The following is a 26,104-nucleotide window of genomic DNA, read 5'->3' as shown; positions in this document are numbered from 1 at the left end:
TTCAGCAAATATCCAACCGCATAAATTGAGTGTATATAAAGTATGTATTTCCAAGTCAGTGCGTACATGAAAATGTAATTCAGTTTAATGTAATGCATGGAGGAATCTAAGTGAAATCTGGCCTTTTTTTTTTCTTTTTGCAGGCGGAGCTGCAGGACTCCCACAATCAGATGGTGGTGCACTGGGCCGGGGAGAAGAGCAACGTCATTGTGGCGCTGGCCCGGGACCGGAGTGGAGCTCTGGGATCCAGGAGCAGCTCCGTAAGTCCCCCGACAGAGACTGGACCTGAGCAGAGTTATACCGTATACAGGCTTCGACGCGCCCCACTCCACCTGCTCACTGAAAAACAACGTGTTATACAGCCTTTTACTGTGCAGCCTCACCAGATGGAGATTAGATTGGGTTAGGCGCGTGATTATTGTTTACGGATCTTTATGGTCCTTTTCCCTCCCCAGCTCCCTGTTATTTTGTGGTCGTGCTAAGTGGTACATTGAGCTTATTCTCAATGTAATGACTGTCCTGAGACTGCTTCTGTGGAGAACAAATTAGAGTGATAAAGTAACAACATGATTCCTTAGTACGGCAATCACAGTGATGCCAGTAGTTAACAACAGATGTATGACCTATATGTGGCTGCAGATATGAGGCAGTCACTTTTCATTGCATTTAAAGAGTTAATTAAGCAACAGCATAAAGATACTTCTTCAAATGTATGAAAAGGGAAGTTCTAACATTTCCTTTTGATGTCTAGTATGTCGTTTCTAAACGACATATTAGACTCTGTTCTCAGTGTATTTTCACTTGAAGCTGACCTCTGATTGGCAACCTATTGAAAACAGGCACATCTGATTGGTTATGTGAATGTGAATTCCATATGACTTATGGAGGACACATGGTGTCCAATTGAGCGGTATGAAGTATTCCTGCAGTGGGGCGGGCCTTTACGGTTTCTGTGAAAGAGAAGCTCGTGTTCCCGTCAGAGCCCCAGGGACTTTCGAAAGAGCCAGAAATTTCCCAGAATTCTCTGGCGGGTGTCAGGGTGCTTCAGCTGCAGAGCAGCTGTTCTCTTCTGTATTGTGCCTGGCTGTTCTGTTCTGTGCCTTGCTATGCTGTTCTGTTAATTTTTGTTCTGTATTTTGTTCTGTGTTGCGCCACTCTGCGCTGTTGCATTGTGGGCTGCGCTGTTTCATTGTGAGTTGCACTGTTGCATTGCGGGCTGTGTTGTTGCATTGTGAGCTGTGTTGTTGCATTGTGAGCTGCGCTGTTGCATTGTGGGCTGTGTTGTTGTGTTGAGCTATGCTGTTGTGTTGTGAGCTGTGCTGTTTCATTGTGAGCTATGCTGTGTTGTTGTATTGGAAGCTGCACTGTGCTGGTAAACTGAGCCCCAGAGGATCCACGCACTGCTAGCAAATCTGGCCTGCTCGCCTGGCCTGGCCTTCGTGTTCAGTCGCATGCAGCTTCCCCAGATTAGAAGATGGATTAAGCTATCCATATGTTTGTGTGTGCCGGCCATTACTCTGCACAGCACCACTTAGCTGCTTTTTTTATTGTTCTGTCAATGACAACAACTGAATGGGGGATAGTTCATTATTTTTAAATATTCCTTGGAAGCCAGTGCTTGCTGACATGTTCTGTCCCACTGTCTATGGCCATGTTAATTGGCTGGCCACTTGGTGCAAACCACACTGCAAGCGAGTTGATGAGATCTGTTATTTTTGACGCATTCAGTTCTATTCACTTGAAACCTAGAGTTGTATGCTTAATGTTACCTGTTGCCAGTCTAGCTGAGTCAGATGGGTTGTTGGAATTTTGCCCAACAGCATTTTTGTTTATCTTTCAGTAGCTGTGAAAGGACATTTGCTTACAGGTGATACTGTGAACTAGTCATGCTACTTTTATACAGAAGGCTCTGTTTACAATGCAGACAATGCACTTGTTGTTTATGGGCTCATTTCCCCTGTGCGTCTAAGCAAAACGTCCATGTAAATTCCCCTTGTTTGTAATGACGATGATTGTAAGCACATTAGACCATAAAAGTAGGTTTTATAAATACATGTATAAAGAGAGATTTTTTTTTGGGAAGATTACTGTCCAATCAAACAGTGCCCCCCATTGACACTAGTAATGTTTCTGTTTGACATAAAGACCAAATTTAAACTAAAGACCAGTTTTGTCGGTGCCTTTTGTAACTTTAAAATTGCACCCATCAAGTGATCAAACTTAAAGTGTGTATTCCAGTGCTTGGCCCATGAAAAAGGGTGAGAGACCTGGAAAATACCACATTCTCAGCTCTGTCCTCTCTCCTGTCTGAGCCAATATTTAAAATTAAGCTCTACTCTGCTCAGCCTGAGGACATGAGTAAATCTAAAATGGAAGGTTTTGAATTTCTTTGCATTGCGGGTGTTCTCTCCAAATGTGAAAGTAAGCGATGAATGTTAAGCCCTTGGGAGTTCAGTTAAGAAAAGTGGATCGTTCCCCATTGAGAAAATTGAGCTATTTTTCTCTGCCGATTAGTGGATTTATAACGCACTACGGTTACAGAAGTTTACTAATAAGAATGGAATTATCTCATGGCTGCGTTTCTTGGCTCCATTACAAGGACAGCTGTGTCTTCAGCATCGGTTTAATTGAGCGCAGCTTGCATGTCCCTGTTAGATATGGCCCTCATGTAAAACTGGGGTGAGCAAGAGCTGCAAAAATGTGCACCTGCCTGTTAGCCCAAGCGGTGTCGGTTGGTGCTAATTCAGCATTCGGCAGCCTTTGAGTACATTTCAAAGTTAGCTGGCTGTATGTGTCCCCAGCTGATGGCTCCTGTCCTTTGCTCACGACCTGCTGTGTTTACCTGAGGTTTACTTTCCTATTGGCAGGTCTATGTGTCCTACAACTACGGGGCCTCCTTTGAATCCATCGCCAGCCAGTTCCAGCTCTCCGGAGAGAAAGCGGGGAACAAGGAGCTCATCGCCCAGTTCTACCACAGCCCTGCCGACAACAAGAGGGTCAGTCGTACTGTAAATTCCGTTAATCCCCTTAAAGCCCTGTGACAAGGCTGCAGTGAGCATTTCCTGTCTTTGCCAACTTGCCTTTCCTCTCCCCAAGATGAGGTTTGTCACAGCCAGATCTTCAGTCACACTCCTGGGCCAGGTAGTTTTTGGTCTGCCCGGTTTTCCTTTGCCTCTTGGTTTCTGGGCTACCACCCCACTCCGTTCTGTACGTGGCCTCGCCATCAAAGCCTGCAGTGTTTCCTTTCTTTGATGTTCCAGTCTTCCTGGAGGGTCGGTCTAATGATGCTCTTACTGTGGTCTTACTGGTAAGGGTGCAGGAGGAAGGACTTAAATTCACTTAGTGACTAGGGGGCTCAAATCCCTACTGCAGTTTTTAATGTGAGCAGGGGTATTATAGTGCAAGATGTTTAATACTGTGCTCTAACACTCAAATTACTCTGCACAAGAGTTTTCTAGGAAATGAATAAATGCAATTTGTTTTAATCTGTGGAGTTGGCTAATTATCCCTCTCTCCCTCTACTTATCCCTCTCCCTCTCTTTCCCTCTCCGTCTCCCTCTCTTTCTCTTTCTCTTCTGCTTTTTTTGCCGCAGTATCTCTTTGCGGACACCAATAACAGCTATGTGTGGAGCACGCTTGATTTCTGCAAGACCGTCCAGGGCTTTTCAGTCCCTTTCAAACCCATGGACCTGCTGCTGCACAGCACAAAGCCAAACCTGGTACTGGGCTATGACAGCTCTCACCCCAATAAACAGGTACAGTACCCCCCTAAGACATGGCATTCCAATGTACAGGTACTGTAAGACACAAGAACACTCCAATATACACACATTTTACACCAGCAAGACATGAGAACACACCAACATAGAGGTACTTTTCTCCTGAAAATCATGAGAACACGCCAATATACAGGTATATTACACCTGTAAGTCATCCAAACACACCTTACGGATACTTTACTCCTCTATTTTGCAGTAGTATTCAGATACATTTCTTCACGACGTGCTCTCCAGACTTGATCTCGTCCCACAGTAAGCAGAGGTCACCTCATTAATGGATGAGTCATACAGACCCCATGCAATCAAATGTCTCACTCCAGATTCTGTCAGGGATTTGTGACTCTACTTAATTGCACTGATTACTAGCAGCAGAGATGCTTCAATTTCAGTGATCATCCGCTCCTTCATTAATGACGTTGGTGGGTCTAGACCCATTGCACAGGTCAATAATCGGAAATTACATGCTTTTTGTGACAGACCCAGTGGGTAAAACCGCAACTTATTGGGGACAAATTTAGCGGAATGTGAGAACTTTTCTTGGTTCTTGTGTAAGATATGCGTATTGCCCTGTTGCAGCTGTGGAAATCGGACGATTTTGGCGAGACGTGGGTGCTCATTCAGGAACACGTCAGATCCTACTGCTGGTAAGGCCCACGCTCTGTCTTGTGACTGCATCTGTTTTCCCCTCCTCTGAAACGGGCTGTTAGGTCACCCTCCCACTCGGTCTGTGGGGAAAAAAAACATGAGCTACAACTACAGAATCAAGCAGGTGACACCTCTCTGTACTTTTCCGTGAATACACTATGTGTGTACACTTGTGTGTGTGATTGCAATGCCCTTTGCCCACACTGTCTGGCTGTCTGCCCCATCTCCCCCAACACACACACACACACACACACGCACTCTGCCTCTCCCTCTCTCTCTCTCTCTCTCTCGCTCTCTCTCTCTCTCAATTCAATTCACTTTATTGGCATGACAAATTTGTACATTTGCATTGCTAAAGCTTGGTAGATACATGGCAATGTATAAAAATAAAAATAAAAAATAAAAGTAACAATACATAGTAACAATAACTAACAGTAAAAAGTTGCAATAACAATAAAAAAATCTGCATAATATAAGAACAGTGTGTGTGCATGTGTTTGTGTGTGTGTGTGTGTGTGTGTGTGTGTGTGTGTGTGTGTGTGTGTGTGTGTGTGTGTGTGCGCGCGTGTGTGCGCGCGTGTGTAAATGTTTGTGTATAGGTAAATAGATGTGGTGTTGTGGTTGTATTCCATCACTCACTGTCCCTCAGACTGTGGCAGGCAGCAAGAAACTGCGCTGCAAGTGTAGAGCTCTCTCTCTCTCTCTCTCTCTCTCTCTCTCTCTCTCTCTCTCTCTCTCTCTCTCTCTCTCTCTCTTTCTCACACACACACACACACACACACACTCAATCTAGCCTCATTAAAACCAGTGAATTGGCAGCAGAGAAACCATATGAGATGAATGCCTTTAAAGACTCTTGATTACTCACTGCCTCTTAACCAGCACTGTGTGATTTAACTCCACAGCACACTGTAATCACACGTTCCGTATTTGAATGGAGCTGAGCGTGGGCTCCTAGAGGGACCGTTGATTGTGTGTAAACCGCTAACACTGGGGGGCTAATCTCTTACAATAATGTAGTAACAAGTGGAATTTTTTTGTGAATAATTATTTATTTATTTTTTACCCTGGACTGCAGAGAATAAGGTGACATGCTTTTATGTGCAGTGCATAGCATATCACAGAGACAAACAAAAATACAAATGTAAAAATAAGCATACATTACAAATGAGTATGTCAAAGGTTCCGGAAATTTTGCCTGCCTACTTTTCTTTGCTTGTGCTATATTCATTTTGGCTGTGGACCTCTCAGTGAGAATAACGCAATGTAAATGTGATTACGTGCATAAGTGGTGTTACTATGTACTGTGTCCAGTGTAAAATATGTGTAGAGCATTCATATCTGTGAGGTGAGCACAAAAAAAGCATTCAGTCAGTGTCTTTTGCTCGTAAGTCTGCTCTGTGCAGCCCATTGTCAGGATACATTTATCCCTGTGACTGTATAATTCTTGGTACTTGTATCAATGAATGATACAATTGACTTGGTCTCCACTGGACTCATTTGTTGTACCGAAAGCTTATTTGTACTTCTTTTTTTTTTTTTTACATTTTTGGCATGGGTTTAATATTTGCTCGTTTAGGTTTGAGGTTACTTACTCTTCCTGGTTACTTTAAGGGCTCTGGGTTAACAGAGTGGAGGGAGCAGTCTACTCAACCCCCCCCCCCCCCCCCCCCCAGCAGGGTTCCTACTCTCCCCTCCCTTCAGAGCCCCCAGGAAGACGGCGCGCTGCAAGATTCCCTCCGCTGTAAACCCTCTTATTTTACATCCCCTTCACACTCTTGCTGCCAACGCAGCATTGAATTCACTGTGGGAATAGGATGGGGGAATAGAATGGGGAAGGCCACACTCATGCACCGCCCCAGCCTCCTTGCTCTGAGGGCAGAAATGTGCTTTGGGCTCGGCACCATTACAGGGCATTCTAGAACAGCAGCACGGTGCGGAACAAGGCCCAGTCCCAGTGCAGAAGGAGGGTCGGTCCGTTTCACGGTTTTGTTGCAACTTCTGTTTTAATGATTTTACTTAATTAGCTCAGTCGTTTACTTGATCTGAATTTTTGCTTTACAAAATCATGAGCAACAGCTGCAGGTGCATCCCTGACAAGAGTGCACTTTGGCCTGATGTGGGACTAAACCAGCACCCTTGGCTTACAGTAGTTGTGGTAAATGTACCAGTAGTTGTGGTAAATGTGATGGTGGTTGCCTTGCTGTAGCACCCAATATGTATCTTTTATTAATCAAGGCATATATTTGCTGTCGTTACTGCCAGCGTTTCAGGATGTGGCTTTTTGTGGGTGGGGGTGGGGGGGGGTGAGATTGGGGATGGGGGGAGCATTGAAGTTGGCACAGGATGAACGCACTCACTGAAGCCTGCTTGGATGCACGGTGGCCTTGGCCGCATGCCGAAGAGGTGACTTGAGGCCGCCCTATTGTTCAGCCGGTCACATTTTCTCAGTTGAACAGGATCTGTGCCTTAACTTCTGCATATTCCGTAATGTTACCATAAGAGTGTTAATCTTGTAGGCCAGAGCTATTCAACTGGTGGCCTGGGGCTAGTTGTGGCCCTACATAGATATACTCTTGGCCCTTCAAAGGAAAAAAAAGGGAAAAAAGCATTTTTCAGAAATGTAAAATTCTGACTATTTAGGTCAGCATCTTCCCAGTTTCAGAATCCCTCCCACTAGTGACATAATACAAAATAACAGCGCTACTTTGTTTACACACATTCACACACTGTTTGATGAATGGTATGTGGAAAATATTTGGCCCATAAGCACCATTTCGAAAAGATAATCGGGCCCCCAGATTACGAAAAGTGGGTCAAGAACCCTGGTGTAGACTGTATATTTGCAATCCTAAGGTCAATTTTATTCATTGTAGTGTACACAGTGGGGTTGGTTAAGGTTTATAATCACTGTGCAGAGGTGTGGCTTTATCATGCAAAGCCTGTGGTCAGCAGCAGGTTAGACAAGTATAGCTGAGTGCTACCTGCTCTGTACTGTAAGCAACGATCCAGGCTTGAGGCTGAACATTGCACAATGCCAAGACCTTTGTTGTGGAAAGGATTTGGTTTCTTTGACGTTTGTTTATGTTTGCATTTCTTTTTTTAAAGTCTGTTTTGTCTGGGAAATACCATCAAGAAAATTCAAATGCCACAACACATAATATTAAAAAGCAAAAGAAGGTGGCTTAAAGCACACCTTAAAAGTCAGTTTCTTTTACAGAAATTTGAAGGAGCTCATCTACTACATTTTAAGCTACGTGCACTCAACTTAAGGCTGAATGTTTAATTGTTTACTGCTGTTTGTTTGTTGGAGACCAGCCGTTGTTGAAGATGACGACTTGGTGTTTCTCACTCACTTATGCAGGAGGGCTATGTCTCTGACATTGTATAACATTTCACAGTTGTACAAGACAAAGTCTTTAATTGGATGGTCAATATGATGAAGGACTAGGTGAACTGAAAGTGTATTGAACAAAGTACACTACTGGTAAAAAGTTTTAGTTCACTTTCCTCCTGTTTTAGTACTTTGTTTTCAGTGAATTTGAAGCAGTTTAACTACAGTAAATGACCTTTACTGGCACAAGGTAAGAAATTAATAGTTGGAAGTTTACATACACAGTGTAGTGGACTAAATTTTGGAGTTCATAAAAAAGCTCAATTTGCCTCAATAAACAGGTGAACAAATTCTTTACATTTTGCTCACAAGTGAAGTAAAATCAAGGTAGTTTGGGATGAATTAGACAGAAAAGTCAGAGAGAAGCAACGCACATCTGTGGAAACGGCACTGTATGTGTCAGTTTTCAGAACCATATATGACTGCCCTTTTAGAAAAAATGGCATGAATGTGTTCAGCAGTTATTACTGCAAAATCTAAGATTTAGATTGTGTTTTGTAAAATAAAAGGTTTATTTCTTTTTTAGCTCTAGTGTCAGAACTGTCCCTAGACTTCTGGGGTCCTTAGGCAAAACATTATTTGGGGGCCCCTCCAAAACATTGGCGCCTTCTGATTCTTCTGCTTTGCAAAGCAGTCGAGAAGGCGGGGCCCTAGGACTGATCTCCCTAGTGGGAGGGACAGCTCTGGGTAGTGTATGTTGCTAGTGGATTTATCCACACAAACCTGTAGCGTCATTTTTAAGGAGCCATTAAACTCGTCCATGCTGTTGGTTGTTAAGGCCTTTAGAATATGTATGAACTTCTTGTTTTTGCCCGTTGTTTGTGCAGTTGTGTGAACTCTGCTCAGAAGTGCCCTGCTGCAGCACCACTCTTCATTTTTCTGATAAAATGTTACTTGAGCGCATCTTGTTTAAATGTAATACCAAACTGTCTGACTGTTATTGGAGCCTGTTTATTTGTATTTTTGTGTTTTGCTCCTGGCTATTAAGAGTCTGGTTTCAGGCGTGCCCTCTAATGGAAGTTTTATGGTTATAATAATATCCGTCCTTATTTGTATAGCACATCATGCATAAAAGAGCCAAAGTGCTCCACGCTAATATCACGAATGCATTTCAGTAATATTTTACATATTTTAAAGGGCTGACAATAATGCCTGCCCAGTGGCCTGGCATGATTTATTTTAGTCTATGTGAAGGCAGAGAGGAATGCACTTGCGTGCAAACAAAGTTTGTTGATAAAGTTTTATCTTTTATTGTTTTCTTTGAGACTCTATGACACCAGTTATCACCTGCGTGGGTGCTAATCGCGCTTAGCATTTCAGACTGATCAAAGGTACCGGACTCCAGACGCTGAGTGCTTCCACTAATGACAATCCAGCCAGGAGAGAGTGGGAAGTTGGACCAATGGCAGAGATAGGAGAGGGAAGGGATCATTTTTAGAATAATCTCTGCCCCCTTTTGTCATCCTTGGTTGTTCACCTGCATATATGTGGGCTGTTTGGTGGATTTGCGGTTATGGAGCGCTTAAGGTTAAATCGCTTTCTCGTTCACCTGGGGGGGGTGTATTGTGAATGACCTTTCTGGACCTGCCATTTTAAAATCTGGATTACGATTTGTTTGAAACAAGGACCACTCAATAAAATCCATTTTTAAAATAAGTAATACCCATGTCTGTTTGCCCGGTCCATTATTGAGATAGAAAGCCCCATAGACACCCCGTAGATGCCATCTCTTCTGGGAGGGTAGTGTTCGTGTGATGCAGCAAGCTGTGATTGGCTGACGCGGCTTGTTTCCTGTTAGGGGCGTGGAGCCGTACGACCCTCCCACTACGGTCATGGTGCAGAGGCAGGAGCCCCTGGGCGTGTCCAGCGTACTCAGCAGCACCGACTTCTTCCAGAGCGAGCAGAACCGCCGACTCATCCTGGAGCACGTGGACAGCTTCCAGCTCCGGGACAAGTACATGTTCGCCACCACCACCAGGGTGAGCCCCTCTAATTCCCCCCTTCATTTACCTGTGACAGTGGCGTCGAGTGTGAAAACACTGGCCTTTCATTGATGAGTATAGTGTGGACAACCTGATTCCAGTGGTCTACCCTTTGTTACTTATGGTCTGCATTTCTTTTGAAATTGATCTTAGATGTACCAGTTTTAAGCATAAGCATTACATTAATTACGTTTTAGCATTTAGTACACACTCTTATCCAGAGTGACTTACACAGATGGCATTTTTACATAAAATCCATTTATACAGCTGGATATTTAACTGAAACAGCTCAGATCAAGTACCTTGCTCAAGGGTTTAATGGTAGCGCCCCTGCGGGGAGTCATACCCACAGGCATTTGAGTTACAAGCCCAGTTCCCTATCCACAGATACTTCATTTAAACCTCGGAGAAGCATTGAAGGAGAGCCTCTCATTTATAATAATGCCGAGTTGCAACAAAAAGAAGAGAATATTAGTTAAAACAATTGCAGACAAAACAAAAACAAACAAAAAAAAAACAATAAGATTCAACATTAGGTTCTGAAATTGTCTCAAAGGCAGTAACGAATCAATTTGTTTTGCAAATCATTCCAAGTATGTGGGGCATCAAAGCAAAAAGTAGTCGTAGGTCAGACTTTGTCTTGAGGACATAGAGTACGAGACAGCCTTGTGTGTGATGATTGCCATTATGTACAAAGCCCAACTTTGAGCTCAACTTCTTAGCCATATTGTTAACATGAATTTTGAAGTTAAGCTTGTCTTCCTTCCAAATCCAAAGATAAGAACGGAAATAAGAATGGAATTATACCGCATTCCTGCTTTAAGCATTACTCTAAATGTTTTCAGTGCCTCTCACTAGCAAATATGAATAAGCCTGGAGAAAAGAGAATTGAAAAAGAAACTGATGCTGACCGATTTGTTTTTCCACAAGTGACCCATTTATTGCCAAATGTTGAAAATGACATCAAATAGGTTATAATGTATGAATATGTCACTTAATTTATAATAATTAACAGAATAGTTTCCATTCTTATTCTCATGACCATGAAGTAGTCAACTTTAGTGCTGTGTTCTATGGCACAGGCCTAGGTGCGGTACGGTTTGAAGTGATTGGGGTTTTGCGTGGTCTGGCTGTGTGGAACACACTGTATGGGAGGAGAGATGATGGGAGAATGTTTTTCTCTGTGGTTTACATTCTTTTTAACACTATCATAGACCGTGAATGTTCTAACCGCACCACAAGGGCCTTATCTAATCTGTGAGACAGTTGTTTTCTTCTGATTTGCCTATGCCTGTATTTCAGGAAGTACACGCTTGAAACAAACACTGACCTCTTTGTTGTGAAGTGGTTTGGAATGGAGTCCTAGTTTTGTGTGTGTGTGTGTGTGTGTGTGTGTGAGAGAGAGAGAGAGAGAGAGAGAGAAGGTACTACTGCTCTCTCTTCTGTCATTTATTCAGGCCAAAAAGGAGCACAGGAAGTGTACAAGCTCAGGCCCGATTGGCTGGAGTCCTCTGTCAGGGTTGTTATTGGTTGTTCACCCTCCGGCTGTCAGTGAGCACGGCCTTCATTTAACAGAAAGGCCATGAAGCCCAGCCATAGACGTGACATCACGGCCTGGTGCCCAGACACGTTGGCTCTGTTCCAGTTTGTGAACATGTCTCGTAAATTCCTTACTTCCCCTCCTTCCTTTTTTTGATTCCTCTTATCGCAAGGAAAGGCTGCATTTATAAAGGCTGCATTTTAAAGCATTTGAACACAGTAGTGGTCATAAGGCTAGCGAGCTAGCAATGACTGAAAGGTCTTGGGCTGCTCGTTGCATCAGTTGGAAAGAGGTTGGGCTTTTCCTACCAAATGACTTGTAAGACCAAGAGGGCCCATTCATGTTTTTAAGGTCTCGCCCTCCCAAGGAAAAAGAGCACATTAACATTTAAGTGCTAATCAATCTTTTCGCCTGAACACTTTTTTTGGGGGAAAGAAAGTGTTAGCTATGCAAACACATTACCATACCCAGCATGCACTTACTGTATCTATGCTAACCTAATGCAGGTCTGGCTCAAGCCTGCGTATGAATGAGCTCTCTCTTATGTTAAGCGGCTTCCTGTTCAGGAGCGACGTCCACATGCTGCTCTTCTTATGGGAGTCGCACTGATAACAGATGCATGGCTTTGTTTTGTTTTCCCTTCGAAGAGGGTGTGAATTAATGGCGCGTTTAATGGCGCTCCGCTCCGCGTGGGCGGCGGGAGCCGGCATCGCCTCGGTGATGTCAGGCGAACAGGCGCTCAGCTGCTCTTGCTAAGTGGTTCTTGTAATTAATAATAACTGATCTCTGTGCTGCTTACTCATTAAAGGCAGTATAAGTAATGAAGGAAAAGGCCTCTGAAGGTACTTATGGATTTTTTTAAAAGTAGATGATAGAAAGTAAGCTGTTTAGAGTTAACCAATCATGTACTGCTGAGGGCAGAAATTCTTATTATTTTTTTAAAAGTGTATTTGTGTGTGTGTGTGTGTATACATACATATATATGATGTTGACCAGCCACAAATTAGGGGTGGGGGTTTATTTTTAGCTCAGAAGAGGTTTGTCATTGTGTTTGTCAGTCATTTGTTGGGAGAAGATCAACAGGAAAGACACACTGTTTATTCAGCAGTTAATCATTCACACCTGTGTAAACTGGGCCTGCCACAGGATGCCCCTGCAGCAGACGCCTGAGACACAAACAACTGTATTAAAACATAGCTTCAGCTAGCTAGCACAACAGTCCTGACCTGGTGACCTTCCTCTTTCTCTCTCTCTTTCTCTGTCACTTGCTCTCTCTCTCTCACTCTCTCTGCCCCACCCCCCCATTCCCCCTGACTTTCCTGTTAATAAAGTATTACTATGGGCCAGCATTTTTCTTGCAATATGTAAGAGTAGAATATGTAAATCAGGTCCTAGGTTGCTGCTCCTACTCCTGAGGCACTTTATGAATGTAAACGCTGAGCACCATAATGTTCAAGGGAATTGAGGGCACCTGAGATGGATTGGTGATTTGTCCAGAGTGTGTTTCTGCCTCTCGCTCAGTGTCTGCTGGGATAGGCTCCAGCCCCCCCGTGACCCAGACCAGGAATAAGTGGGTTGGAAAATGGATGGATGGATGGATGGATGGATTATACATAAGAGTAGGCTTCATGCCCTCACCAGCCACCCCCCCACCTCCACTAATAGAATTACCATTAATGAATATCACACATGGCCCTGTCCAGCAGAATCTGCTGAGGCCAATTAAAGCTGTGTGGAAAAGAGACCTTCTCATCGACCGTTTCATCCAGCCAATCACCATCATTTCAGCCTGTACATGCGCAAACACTTTCTCCAAACATCTTTTCTTTCTTCCAGTTCTTGCTTCAGGAATATAACTGGGGGGGAGGGGGGTGGACGGAACGGACCTTGCGCAGTGTTGATAGGTTAGAGTTAGCATGTCTTTGTATGCCTACTAGGGCAGCCACTAAGGACTATTTTTCTATTGATTAATCTATTGACTATTTTACCAATTAGTCGATTAATCTAAACGATTAATTTTCCTCCAGAAAAATCAAATTGACCATTTAATTCAAGTTCCCGGGTTTTCCCTACCATAGAAAGGCTTAGACGCAGCGCCTAAGTGATTTTGCGGAGCGCCTTAAGCCGAATGAACATAAAAAGTCATTTAGGTGACATATCAGAATGAATGTAAAAATAACGGTGATGCGCTGACAAAAAAAACAAAAACAAAAAAAACCGGAGAGGTGGCTTTATGGTTTTAAACACTCTGCGCTTTGATGGCATTATAAATAGAAGTGGGTGATTGACGAGCGTTTTTATGTTTTTATGCATGGTAGGTTAAATGCATTTACAGAATATAGCGTTTTTTTCCCCAAAGATGGTATTTCTCGATATAATTGTGCCACTGTGTTAACACATTACTACGGTTGCGGGTCAGGCACTTCATGGTAAAAATAAATTTTAGGATAGCGCTTCCGAATTGCTTGTGTCGAAAGTGCTGCGACGGAAACAGCGATAGATTTACCCACTAGCCACATCTGTCAAAAATGTAAACAAGTAATCCAGTTTTCACTGTCTGGAAAAATTTTATGACGTTAGCCAGCAAAGCTAGTTAGTTGACGTTACATAAACATACCTCGATTGAACTAACGTTAGTATCTAACGTGGCTTGGTAGCTAAACAAAGTTAGGCTGTGTTCACACGTAACATCTTTTTCTGATGAAAACCGCTGGTCAAAGCGTTTTTTCATATATATATAAAAATAAAAATAAAACGCTGTTCCAAAATATAGCTGAGAGCACCTAAGCCATCTGAAAACCTAGGGAAAACCCTGAGTTCATTTTATTTTGACAACAACAAACTGTGTATGTGTCATTGTATAATGCAGCACAAAACAAAACGTAAACAAAGGTTTACATATTAAAGTGCAAAACTGTAGGTTTAAACTGGCAACTACAACATGATAAAAATAAATAAAAAAGAGGGCTTATTATTTAAGTCAGTAGTGCAACTCCAAAATAAATCCAAGTTTCTATTAAACCCATTATCAAAGTAAAAAAAAGTTAGGTCTGCATATTAAACAAAGTGCAACATGTTTAGCGTGTAAGAGACAATGGTGTCTAGCTCAAAGTCCAACTCAAATATTGGAATCAAATGTCTGTGTTCTAATGTAGGAATGTCAACACATGTTCTGGACTTACAGTAGGCTAGCTCTTTTCTTGGAAACTTTTCACTACTAACTAACGCTTACATTACAGCGTGAAATATCCACATTATATAATACCACTGACCTATTTAAAGACACTCAATTTCAAAAATAACGTATATAACCAAAATATTTTGAGCAGTAATACTTACATAGCAATGATTAAATTTTATCTGTGTTCAGTAGATAGAGACAGAGACAGTAAACCAATGACCGTTCTATCCGCTTCTGTTTTGCTCCAGAAAACGATGTCAGATAGGTTTATCAGCAAATATATGGCTTAGCTATGCCCAGAAGTCCTCAATAATAATGCTATTTTCCAAGAAATTACAAGAAATCGTTGACAACGTTTCGTTAGGTGCAGCGTCTTTTACTGCTACCACAGAGTGAATGCGATGGTAAGAAAATGTTCGGTTACGCTGACCTAAAAACGCTATTCCAAAAGCAAAATTAGACATGTTATACATCGTCAGTCAAGCCAGACTGTACTAAAAAGGGCGACAACGCAGTAAACAACACGTGTGGTATTACGCACAGCTATTTTTGGAACCGCTGAACCTCTTTCGCAACTGAGTCGGACTCTGCTGCAGCCGCCACAATTTTTTAAAAACTGTAGCGTTGACTGGAGCCGACCAATGACTGGAGTCAAAAACGACTGACGTTACGTAGCAATTACGTAGTGATATTGAAGAAAATCCTTAGTTATAATGAATTGAAGCGTTTTAGATATCAAAAAGCTAAATTCATGCAAAAAAAATAAATTAAAAAACAATTCGTCGGTTTAAAATATTGATGTCGACGCATTTTCAGCGTCGACGTCATCGATTACGTTGACTTATCGCGGCAGCCCTAATGCCTACAGTGCCTGCGTGACCCATTTCCTTTGAGCGCTGAGGCTGTTTACTGGAAACTGGGACTGGGTTTGGCGAGCCGCTCGCCGGTTTCATTTTTCACAGCAGACGGGAGCGATAGATTTCACGCAGATTCCCGCAGCGTTAGCCTGCCAAGCCGACCGCGAGGAAGGATCCTTTCACGAGGCGACGGGAGGCCGATACCCATGTGCTGCAGACCGAGCTGCCAGCGCTCCCCGTTGCTTGATTGATTTTCGCTGATTCCTTCGGTGGCCCTCGCTGGCACTGGGATCTCTGGGGGCTCTTTTACCCTCCCCTGCGCTCTCAGGAGGTCTGCAGCATCAGCAGGGTTCTAGCAGCAGTAATGGATTCACATTTCTATGGCAGTTTTTTTTTTCTCTCACTCTTCCTGTCTCTGCTGGTCTCTCTCTCACTGTGCCACGTAAATCTCATGGGGTATTTGAGTTGGCAGTGCTATGTTTTATTTATCCTTTATATATCTTGGTAAATCCTTTTTTCCCCAAGGCCAAGATGCCAGTGGTGAGGTTGTCAGAGAGATGGAAATACCTAAAGCGTTCCCTGCATGCTGTGTGCATGGGTCTCTACCTTGGCAGACAGACTTCTAGTTGAGAGTTTGGGATTACAGTGCCACACAGATCCTTGTTAGTTGACAGACTGGGTGAGAGGGAATGGTTTTGTGCATTTTTCTGGGTACCCGAAAAGCAACAAAAAAATACTAACAAAAAAGTCAATATTTAAAACTAGAATATAAATACGAGGACTGTAATCATGGAGATAAATGTGTAGTATGCCTGCAGCTGGTATAGGAGCAATCTCACTCCCCATTAGCACAGAGCTGCAGACCTGGTCATGTGACTCTCTCCTCCCTGCCACTCCCTAACCCCAGCGAGGGCATAATTACTGCCCTTTCAGCTGAGAAACACAGTACCTACCACACCCTGGGTTCATAATTGAAATACTTCACACTCCAGTAATGTTCCCATCACAAGATTCACACCACTACCCTGCACGTCCATCCGCCTTTTTATGATGACAGGAGCCAGCATTGTGATGTCATACCTGGCAAATACGGTCTGTAGTACATTAAGCTGTGACTATCTCATTCTGTCAAGGGAATGCATCTCGGTCCCTAACCCTTGACTTGGGTCTGATTTGCATTTTACTGGCTCACTGATTCTCCTGCGTTCATTGGGCCCCCCCAATCGGAAGTATTTCATGCTTGTTGAAATGCCTTCAGACCACAGCTGTAAGAGGTGGTTAGCAAGAGGAAGTGCTCCCACTGACTGACGTATGGCAGTATGGACCCTAAACTCATAACTTCCCCTCCTGGCTGCCCATGGTAAATCTGCACGGAGGTCAAGGCCTTGTTTTAAGAATTGCTGTTTGCTTAGCAGTTAGTGAGTCTTATCTCAGACCGAGCCCTTGGAGAAGCTTGTTTATACACTGCTAAAAGTGGCGTAAGCCCACGTGAACCTCATTATTGCGGTGGTGCTTTTTTTGAATGAAGGTGTAACTGTGGGCGGCTGCTGCACTTGATCCTTTGATCAGGCTGACACGCACACAGTAAAGCCACCCAGAATGGAGGATTTAGAAATCACGAGACAAAAAAAAGGACAGCTGCCAAATATATGGAATAATAAAAGCTGGTTCAATACGGCATGAGGCAAATATGTTTGCAAACATTTGGATTACATTAGCCAGCAAACCCCATCATAAAAACAGATTAAAACAGCGATAAAAGACAAGTAAAATAACTGGGTAATAAAGATAAGATGATAAAAGTTATACACAGGAGCAAGTTTAAAAGCTTTTGAAAGAGGCTTAAAATTGTGGCGGATATTGCACTTTTAAAAACATTTCCAGGCTTAGGAGTCTGACCACTTCAGCCAGCCATTAGGAACAATGAGGAGGCCCTTGTTCGATAACCTCAGAGCGCCATTTAGATTATAGAGCATCAGCAGTTCTGCTTTGTGAAGTTAGCAGTTTGCAAGGGTAATGGTGTCTTAGTGCCCTTCTGTCTACACTTAATGAGCGATTATTAGCTTGTTCTCTCGTAGATGGATCAGCTGAATGGCTGAATTAAAATGATAGATCGTCAGTCTGTAAAAGCATGAATTATTGCCCAGTGTTTTTTTTCTTTGTCACGATGCCTGGCGATAGAAAGCTGCATTAGACCTACTCAGCATCCTGTTCCTAAATTTTGAAGCCTAACACAGGAAACTAAGGGTAGATCTTTCACAGGGCTCTAAGGTGACGCACGACTGATATCACGGCCTACGTTGGCCTAGTTACAGCTCATTTCTTATCATGTTTCATCAGCACAATCACAGTCTTTGCACCTCCCATTTATATGATTGTAATGTATGTCGTTAGTGTTCGGTATGTTGTGTGATTTTCCTCACTTTATTGGTGTTTATTGGTCTAGCACGTTCTACATGTGTGTTCCAGATGTGACGGGACTTTGTTCTTCCGTCTTATCCCTGAAGTTGTACATAAATCTGATAATAAGGAAAAAATGCAGTGTGTGTTCCTGTATTGTGTGCTGAAGGCTGTGTTTGATTTGCTTGTGTGTTACTGCCGTATAACTTCAATGAGGCTTAAAAAGGTCTTGTGCGTGCGTGCGTGTGCATTTGGGCGTGTATATGCGTGCGTGTGTGTGTGTATGTGTGTGTGTGTGTGTGTGTATGTATATGTGTCAGAGCAACACTGCAAGTTCCTGTTTCCTTGCTTCTGTCCTTTTTGGCAGACAGTGTGCAGGCGCTTGTGTATCGCTGGCCTGTTGCGGGAGTTGACTCCTTAGCGAACGGATCGGCGCAGCGGATGGAGAACTGGGGCATATTCAACAGCGCTAGATCGTTACTGAACATTTTTAGAGCGTAAATGATGCTGAATCGTACAGCCATTCTCAGAGCGTTGCTGGTAGAACTTGATGAACAGTGTTCATTAACACTGTTCACCGCGACCAATTGTGGCTCGTAACTTGATGCAATGTGTTACCCCGCCACCAACTTAGCAGAGCCAACGTACTAACCTCAACAACATAGCATATGAAATGCCTTCAGAAGACTGGCGCAAAGTGTGGCAAACCATTCTGCAAAGTGCCTGTTGAACAGGAAGTTTGAAAAGTAACGGAAGTCTTTGTCTGTGGGAAGAGCCCCTGAAGGTGTGAGATGTGGGTGAGGGCTCGGTGGTATCAGGTGAAGGAAGATACCGATTATAAACAGGAGGATGAAAGAAGTCTGTGCCCTTCCATGAAGGAGCTGGGTGCCTCTAAATCCGAGCAGTTCTGTCATTGACACCCTTTGTTTAAACTGCTCTCGGGAAAGCAGCTTTAGCTCTTTGTGTGTAGCTGTTTTTCTGTTGAAGGCGAAGTGGTTTTGCGGTGACTGTGTATATGGAACAGGAAACTGGGTCACTGTGTTCAGGTGGGGGGGAACATTATCTGGGTGTGTTTACCTCTCCGACACTTTCTGTTGCCGATCGCGTTTGCGGCAGAGAGAAAGGTGGAGGGAGAGAGGGGTTCGGGGGAAAGGAGGGGGATGGGGGGGTGGAGAAAGGAGAGAAGGGGGCAAAGATTTCAGTGGCCGCTGTTATCTGGGCTCTCTTGTCTGTTTATGAGGTTTATAGTCTCTGCACTGATAACTGCATAAATAAATCCATAAGTATTTGAGCAGTGGATTTGAAATGAAACGATGAATATAAGGTTGCAGTGCATATTGTCAGCTTTAATTTTGGGGTGTGTTCATACAAGCTGGGTGATGAGTGTATGAATCGCAGCACTTTTTACCCCCTCAACCCAAATCCTGATATGTACTTTATCAAGGTAAAATGGACTCAGTCAGAGTTGATCCATTGCAGAACTGTTTGCTCTGTAGTAGTAATTATGGCTGTGCCATACCCAGACGGGATGTCCCTTTGTCTTGTTCAGAATAACCCTAATCTGTGCTTGCCTGCACCCCTAGACTCTGCTGGGGAGCCAAGAACCCTCTACCGTCCAGCTGTGGGTCTCCTACAACCGCCAGCCAATGAGAGCTGCCCAGATCATGACTCGCCACCCAATCACTGTGAGTACACACAATACAGCTGGAGAGGGAATGAGTGTCAGAATGGCACAGGAACCATGACTGGGCAGCCGCTCCTGGCTAACAGCTAGTCTGCTTGCTTAGCTTGGTAAACATGATTCTCTGTACAGTACTGTGACTGTAGCACCTTGGAGCTAGTAGCATCACTGCATATACTGGCTCAAACAAGTGGCTCAGCTCGATGGACCACAGCTCTGTTATTCTGAACATAGAATATGTGTATTCGTAAATACATATGTATACATGCAGTGGTGGTATTGTATGCATTAAAAAAAAAGACTTCATGAAGAAAAAGTCCATAAATATGACTTTTTAAAAATTAATATAAAATAATGTACTGATGAACACAATCTTTAGAGACTATGTTTGGACATTTTGGGTATTGCTCTGGGTTTGTTTCAATAGTAGCGTTTTACTGAATGGCCCTACTGTTTGTGTCTCGTTCCTCTTCAGGAGTACTACATCGCCGATGCCTCTGAGGATCAGGTCTTTGTGTGCGTGAACCATGCAAACAACATCACACACCTGTACATCTCTGACACGGAGGGCCTTGCCTTCTCACTGTCCCTGGAGAACGTGCTGTACTTCACCCCTGAGGGCACTGGGAGCAACACTCTGATAAGGTACAATGCTAACGCTAAGGCTGTCTGATCAGGTGCAGTGCTGATGCTAATACTCTGATCAGATACAATGCTAATGCTAAGGCTGTCTGATCAGGTGCAGTGCTGGTGCTAATGCAGTCTGATCAGGTACAATGCTAACGCTAAGGCTGTCTGATCAGGTGCAGTGCTGATGCTAATACTCTGATCAGATACAATGCTAATGCTAAGGCTGTCTGATCAGGTGCAGTGCTGGTGCTAATGCAGTCTGATCAGGTACAATGCTAACGCTAAGGCTGTCTGATCAGGTGCAGTGCTGATGCTAATACTCTGATCAGATACAATGCTAATGCTAAGGCTGTCTGATCAGGTGCAGTGCTGATGCTAATGCAGTCTGATCAGGTACAGTGCTAATGCTAATGCAGTCTGACTAGGTACTGCATTAATGGTAAAACGGCCTGATCAGGCCCAAAGAAATGTAACGGTTACGGTGATTATTGAAAAGTGACAGTGCTGTTGTGTACGCCTCTGGTCAGGTACTTTGCGAACGAGCCGTTTGCAGACCTGCATCGCGTGGAGGGTCTTCGGGGGGTCTACATCGCCACGCTGGTCAACGGTACTCTGGGCGAAGAGAACATGCGCTCTGTCATCACATTCGACAAGGGAGGCACCTGGGAGCTGCTGCAGCCCCCAACTACGGACAGCCTGGGGGGCAAGCTGGACTGCCAGGTACCTCTCACTGTGTGTGTGTGTGTGTGTGTGTGTGTGTGTGTGTGTGTTTGTGTGCGTGTCTGTGCATGCGCATGCGTGTATATGTTTGTGTGCATGCGCATGTGCGTGCGTGCGTGCATGCATGCCTGTGTGTGCGTGCGCGTTTATGTGTCTGTGTGTGTGTGTGCGCATGTGTGCGTGCTTGTTTGTCTGTGTGTGCACGCGTATGTGTCCATCAGTGTGTGTATGTGTCTGTTTGTGTGTGCGTCCGCGTGTATGTGTCTGTCAGTGTGTGTTTGTGTCTGTCTGTGTGTGTGTGTGTGTGTTTGTGTGTGCGTGCGCGTGTATGTGTCTGTCAGTGTGTGTTTGTGTCTGTCTGTGTGTGTGCGGGCCTGTATATGTGTGTATGTATATCGCTGCTGATGATGCCCATCTCCCTCCTCATCCCCAGCTCTCACAGGGCTGCTCTCTGCACCTGGCTCAGCGCTGGAGCCAGCTACTCAACGTGCAGCTGCGCAGAGCAACCATCCTCTCCAAGGAGTCTGCTCCCGGACTCATCATGGCAACAGGTGGGTCTCGCCTTGGCAATGGGAGGGGGGGTTACCACAGCAACAGGCCAGCCTCATCACGGCCGCTGTATGGGCAGCTCCATGGTTACATGTGCCCGTGAGATGCCCGCTTTCTGTCAGTGTCTTCACCTTGCAGGCTGTAGCTATAAGATAAAGGGATGCATGCTTGTTGTGCTGTTTAGCCGTGTTAAAGAACGATTTTACCACTCTGGCGCAGACGAGGCACTGAGCACATAACTCACCACTGACTTTCTCACCCCCCCCCCCCCCCAAAATCTGGATCATGCGCTTCTCACACCGCCCTCCTGTAAAGTGTTTTCCTGCTGACGGTGTGCCATAGCCCGAAATAAAAAAAGTGTTTCTCATCTGTCTTAGTTTTATTAGTGTTTTATAGTAAATCATGCAACATATAATTAAATGTGTTCCTTAAATTAACACTTGAATGCATAAAGGTTTATTAGAATTGCTATCTTTCATGTGACTGATACTGAGATTGTCAGTTTGCTTTTCATTTTGTGATTGCTTTGGTATTACGTTGCATTTCTCTGGTGATCAAATGCATATTTGAAGCAGCTCGTTTTAATCTCAGAGATCTTCAGTTGGACTGGTTAGTGATCTGTCCGAGAAGTGAGCGTATACAAGTACAGGGGCAAGGATCAATTAGAGAAGGTTGCATCAAAACAAACACGCTATTGTTCCCAGTGTGCGTGTTGTCATTTCTTATTGGAGGCCAGGACTGTTTCCTGGTAGAGAGTCACAGGACAGGTTTTATAGCACACGCGCACTCTGCTGCAAGCCGCTTAAGGAAATCTCTGGCTGAAATTCCTCAGGCGCTCGCAGCTCAGGCTAACGGGCTAACGTGCAGCGCCAGGCTGAGCCTGGTACTGGCTTAAACTTCTGGGGTCAAGAGGACAGCGCTGACTCACTCTGCTCTCTCCCACGGGCCGCAGCGACGTATCTAAGCAGACCTTTCTTTCTCTGAGCCCCTCGTAAATCCATCACTGATAAATGTTTTCCAGTTGAGCCGCGAGGGTTGTCGCCTAGCGCTGTGCCAACATGTTTGGTACAAAGGTCTCAAAGGGACCTATGGGTGGTTACCCTGACGTTCTTCAAACGTGCATTGAAACCGAAGGCAGTTTGTTTTTCACGATCTAGGTCAAATATATATTTAAGATGCAAAGACTGGGGAAAGCACCTCTAGATCTGTGAATTTTTTTTCCTTCCTTACCAACAAAAAACAACAAAAAACATTACAGTGCTTTGAAAGGAGAAACATAAACACATGAAGTGGGATATATTGTTCGCAGTTATGATTTGTTGTGTAAGTCGCTCTGGATAAGAGCGTCTGCTAAATGCCTGTAATATAATGTAATGTAATGATTTGACCCAGATTGATTGGTAATGCTTCATTTAGGGCTAGTTACGGTTTTAATGGTCCACTGACCATGGTCCTGGGGGACATGGGAGAATTCTGGCTCCTGTCGTTCCTAAAATGGCAGCTGAACTTACATGACAGTGTTACGGAGGTGGTAGCAGTGTGAACCTTATTGACTGCTTTTTCTGGTCTTGTGGCAAGCATGTAGACAGTGTCTCGGATTGGATAGCTGCTGTGTATATCTCTAGCTGTGGTGTGGTCGTCTAGCCGTATTTAATGTACGTTCTGTGAGTGGCTTTTTGTGAAACTGGCAAGCAGTTGTAATTTGTTGACCCCCTGTTCCATGTGTCTTTCCCTCTTTAGGGTCCGTTGGGCGCAGTCTGGCCAACAAGCCCAACGTGTACGTGTCGAGCAGTGGGGGAGTGCGGTGGAAAGAGGTGAGGGGTGCTGCAGTGCATCATGGGAAAGGGCCACTCACCTGTCTCATCCCTGATGCAGAGCAAACTGTGTCAGACAATGTACAAATGCAGCACTGAGGTTTGGGGGCCATGGAAACATGCACTCTCATTTAATGGGCGTGTTAAGCACTGTTCACAGAACGCAAACTTTTGTTATAAAGTAGTGGAATGAGTGCTAGCAAGTAGATGCCAGGTCTCTTACATAAGGGGCTGTGTTAGCCAGTGAAGAGCAAATGAAGGCGCAGTATTAGCACCTGACAGGCAGTGCTTGGAGGAGAGGCTAATGGAGAACGTGCTCTCCCCTCAACCCCCAGGCCCTGGCCGGCCCTCACTTCTACTCCTGGGGAGACCATGGAGGCATCCTGATGGCCATCATGCAGGGCATGCCCACCAAGACACTCAAGTGAGCCTCTCATCTCTATCGCATGCTGCACGCGATGGTGACTGCTGCGTCTGTGTGTCTCTGTGTCCTTTCTGTCTGTCTCTCTGTCTGTCTGTCTGTAAATATGTCCTTTCTGTCTGTCTGTGAGTGTGTCCTTTCTGTCTGTCTGCCTGTCTGTCTGTCTATGAGTATGTCCTTTCTGTCTGTCTGTCTGCCTGTCTGTGAGTATGTCCTTTCTGCTGTTTGTGAGTGTCCTTTCTGTCCGTCTGTCTGTCTGTGAGTGTGTCCTTTCTGTCTGTCTGTGAGTGTGTCCTTTCTGTGTGTCTGTGAGTATGTCCTTTCTGTCTGTTTGTGAGTGTGACTGTGACTCTTTTTTAAAGAGTAGTGCCCTGACATTCTTCATATGTCACTGACACCTACTCACCCCCATCCCCGCCTGGATAAGTGAAGAAAAACGTGCGATAGGATGCCAGTTGCTGCCGGTGTGTGTGTGGTCTGCATTCTGAGGCGCGATATGATGGTAATGGCGCTAACCGTAACCGCCGTCTGTGTCCGTCCTGCGTCAGGTTCAGCACTAACGAGGGGGAGACGTGGTCGGAGTTCGCCTTCTCCACCAGCGAAGTGTACGTGTACCAGCTGCTGACGGAGCCGGGGGAGAAGAGCACCGTCTTCACCATCTTCGGCTCGTACGCCTTCCAGGACCACAGCTGGCTCATCCTGCAGGTTAACACCAGCAGAGCCCTGGGTGAGTGGGCGGGGTTTCTACTGCTGTAGGGTCTGCACGTGCGCCTCGCCGCGCTCGTGTCATCAGGCGCGACCTCGCTCTTCCCCTGTAGCACTGCGGCGTTCGTGCGCAGCAGTATCAGTATCGAGATTGGTATCAGTATCGGTATCGGTATCGGTATCGGTATCGGTGTGTGCAGTGTGTTGGTACTCCAGCATTGTTTTGTGCTTGTACATGCGTATGAGTGCGTTGGTGCTTTTGTTCCCGTGTGTGTGCTGTCCAGGGCTCTACAGTGCTCTCATTTTAGGAGCATTTGCTCCCGAAATCTGATGTGTGCTTACTGGAGAAATAACTCTTGGGACGCATCAGTGTTTTTCAGTGTTGAGGCGCATGGACTGCTTGTGTATTACGGCTGTCTCGGTGATATTGCGTGTGTGTCTGTGTTCAGGGGTCCCGTGCACAGAGAGAGACTACAAGCCGTGGTCTCCGTCCGACGAGCGAGGGAACGCCTGCCTGCTGGGCCGCCAGGTGGTGTACAAGCGCCGCACGCCCCACGCCACCTGCTTCAACGGCGAGGACTTCGACCGGCCCCTCACCGTGTCCAACTGCTCCTGCACCCGCCAGGACTACGAGTGGTACCCGCCCGCCCCGTTCGTTTGGCACGCACATCGCCCACCGTGGTGGGAGGGCCTCTGACTAACCCTTCCTCCGCCCGTCCCTTCTCTCCCCCCCCCCCCCCCCAGCGACTACGGCTTCAGGCCGAGCGAGGACCTGTCCCTGGAGGTGTGTGTTCCCGACCCCGAGTTTTCCGGAAGGCTCAACGCTCCGCCCGTGCCCTGCCCCGTGGGCACCACGTACCTCCGCAGCAAAGGGTAAGGACCCCAAAACTGTTCCGCGCCGTACAGCGCGGCAGGGACAGTGTTTACGAGTGATTCACTGAGACCCCCAGCACATGCTTGGTTTGTTACACACTTAACCCACCTCACCTGGTTTCTTGGGTCTGAATTTGTTTCAGCGTGACTGCATAGACCTGCAGACCCTGTGCCTCTCCAGGATCAGGGTTAGGGAACTTGTGGTGTAAATAAATGAATTACAACAGCTTTAAAAATCTTTTTAAAACCTCCTGAAATCTTCTTTTTTTTGGGGGGGCATGGTGTACCGTAGGTTCCAGGTGTTTCCTTGTAATGAGTATATAAGTTGATTATTTAAAGGGGAAAGGTTAGAGCTCTGATTTTGTGTTTGTGCCAATGCCGTTTCATTTACAAGACGTTGGGGATGTTTTCTCCGTAGAGCAGCGTCGGAGCGTAGGGAAATGATCCGTTAAGGTGTTCCTGTTTACCATGCGTGAGACAGCAGCTGAGGTGCAGGTGATAATATGGACTTCCTGTGAAAGAAGGCCAGGGATGTTCAGGGTACAGTGTGTCCCCGGCCCTGCTGCTCTTTCCTGTGCTAATAGCACAGCCTAGTGGGGGAAACGGGGATGCGCATGTCAGCTGTATGTTAGTGCAAAATGTGTGAGAAAAGGTGAACTGGGTTAATGGTGCCTTATAGTGACCAACTTCTGTGTGTGTGAATGTGCCTGACGACCCGTCTGAGTGTTTCATGCAGTGCGTATGCGTGTGCCTGTGAGTGTGTGTGCTTGTGGCTGGGTGTGTGTGTGTGCTTATCTGTGTGTACTTGTGGCTGTGTGTGGATGTGTGTGTGTGTGTGCATGCGCACATCTCTCAGTCCATTAACCCTGTACGTTTCTCAGGTACAGGAAAGTGTCGGGGGACAGCTGCTCTGGAGGAGACGTAGAGGCCCGG

At 45.2% G+C, this 26,104-nt stretch overlaps 1 protein-coding gene across 2 annotated transcripts in view; it reads left to right on the top strand.

The window, feature by feature from the left end:
- LOC118235119 (sortilin-related receptor-like) overlaps positions 1 to 26,104 on the top strand; it is a 75,323-nt gene that overhangs the window by 18,695 nt on the left and 30,524 nt on the right. For both annotated transcript variants that reach the window (XM_035432156.1, XM_035432157.1), the window contains exons 2-16: positions 144 to 260; positions 2,868 to 2,996; positions 3,594 to 3,755; positions 4,356 to 4,423; positions 9,617 to 9,797; positions 19,362 to 19,463; positions 19,935 to 20,104; positions 20,617 to 20,809; positions 21,243 to 21,360; positions 23,099 to 23,172; positions 23,508 to 23,596; positions 24,142 to 24,320; positions 24,748 to 24,934; positions 25,043 to 25,171; positions 26,053 to 26,104. The exon at positions 26,053 to 26,104 is cut by the window's right edge and continues 34 nt beyond it. In XM_035432156.1, coding sequence (XP_035288047.1) covers positions 144 to 260; positions 2,868 to 2,996; positions 3,594 to 3,755; positions 4,356 to 4,423; positions 9,617 to 9,797; positions 19,362 to 19,463; positions 19,935 to 20,104; positions 20,617 to 20,809; positions 21,243 to 21,360; positions 23,099 to 23,172; positions 23,508 to 23,596; positions 24,142 to 24,320; positions 24,748 to 24,934; positions 25,043 to 25,171; positions 26,053 to 26,104 — 1,950 coding nt within the window. The remainder of the gene's footprint in view (positions 1 to 143; positions 261 to 2,867; positions 2,997 to 3,593; positions 3,756 to 4,355; positions 4,424 to 9,616; positions 9,798 to 19,361; positions 19,464 to 19,934; positions 20,105 to 20,616; positions 20,810 to 21,242; positions 21,361 to 23,098; positions 23,173 to 23,507; positions 23,597 to 24,141; positions 24,321 to 24,747; positions 24,935 to 25,042; positions 25,172 to 26,052) is intronic.

The sequence above is a fragment of the Anguilla anguilla genome, chromosome 9, assembly GCF_013347855.1.
Source record: "Anguilla anguilla isolate fAngAng1 chromosome 9, fAngAng1.pri, whole genome shotgun sequence".
Taxonomy (NCBI): Eukaryota; Metazoa; Chordata; class Actinopteri; order Anguilliformes; family Anguillidae; genus Anguilla; species Anguilla anguilla.
Note: the sequence above shows the minus strand (reverse complement) of the source record. Positions and strands in the feature narration are given on the sequence as shown.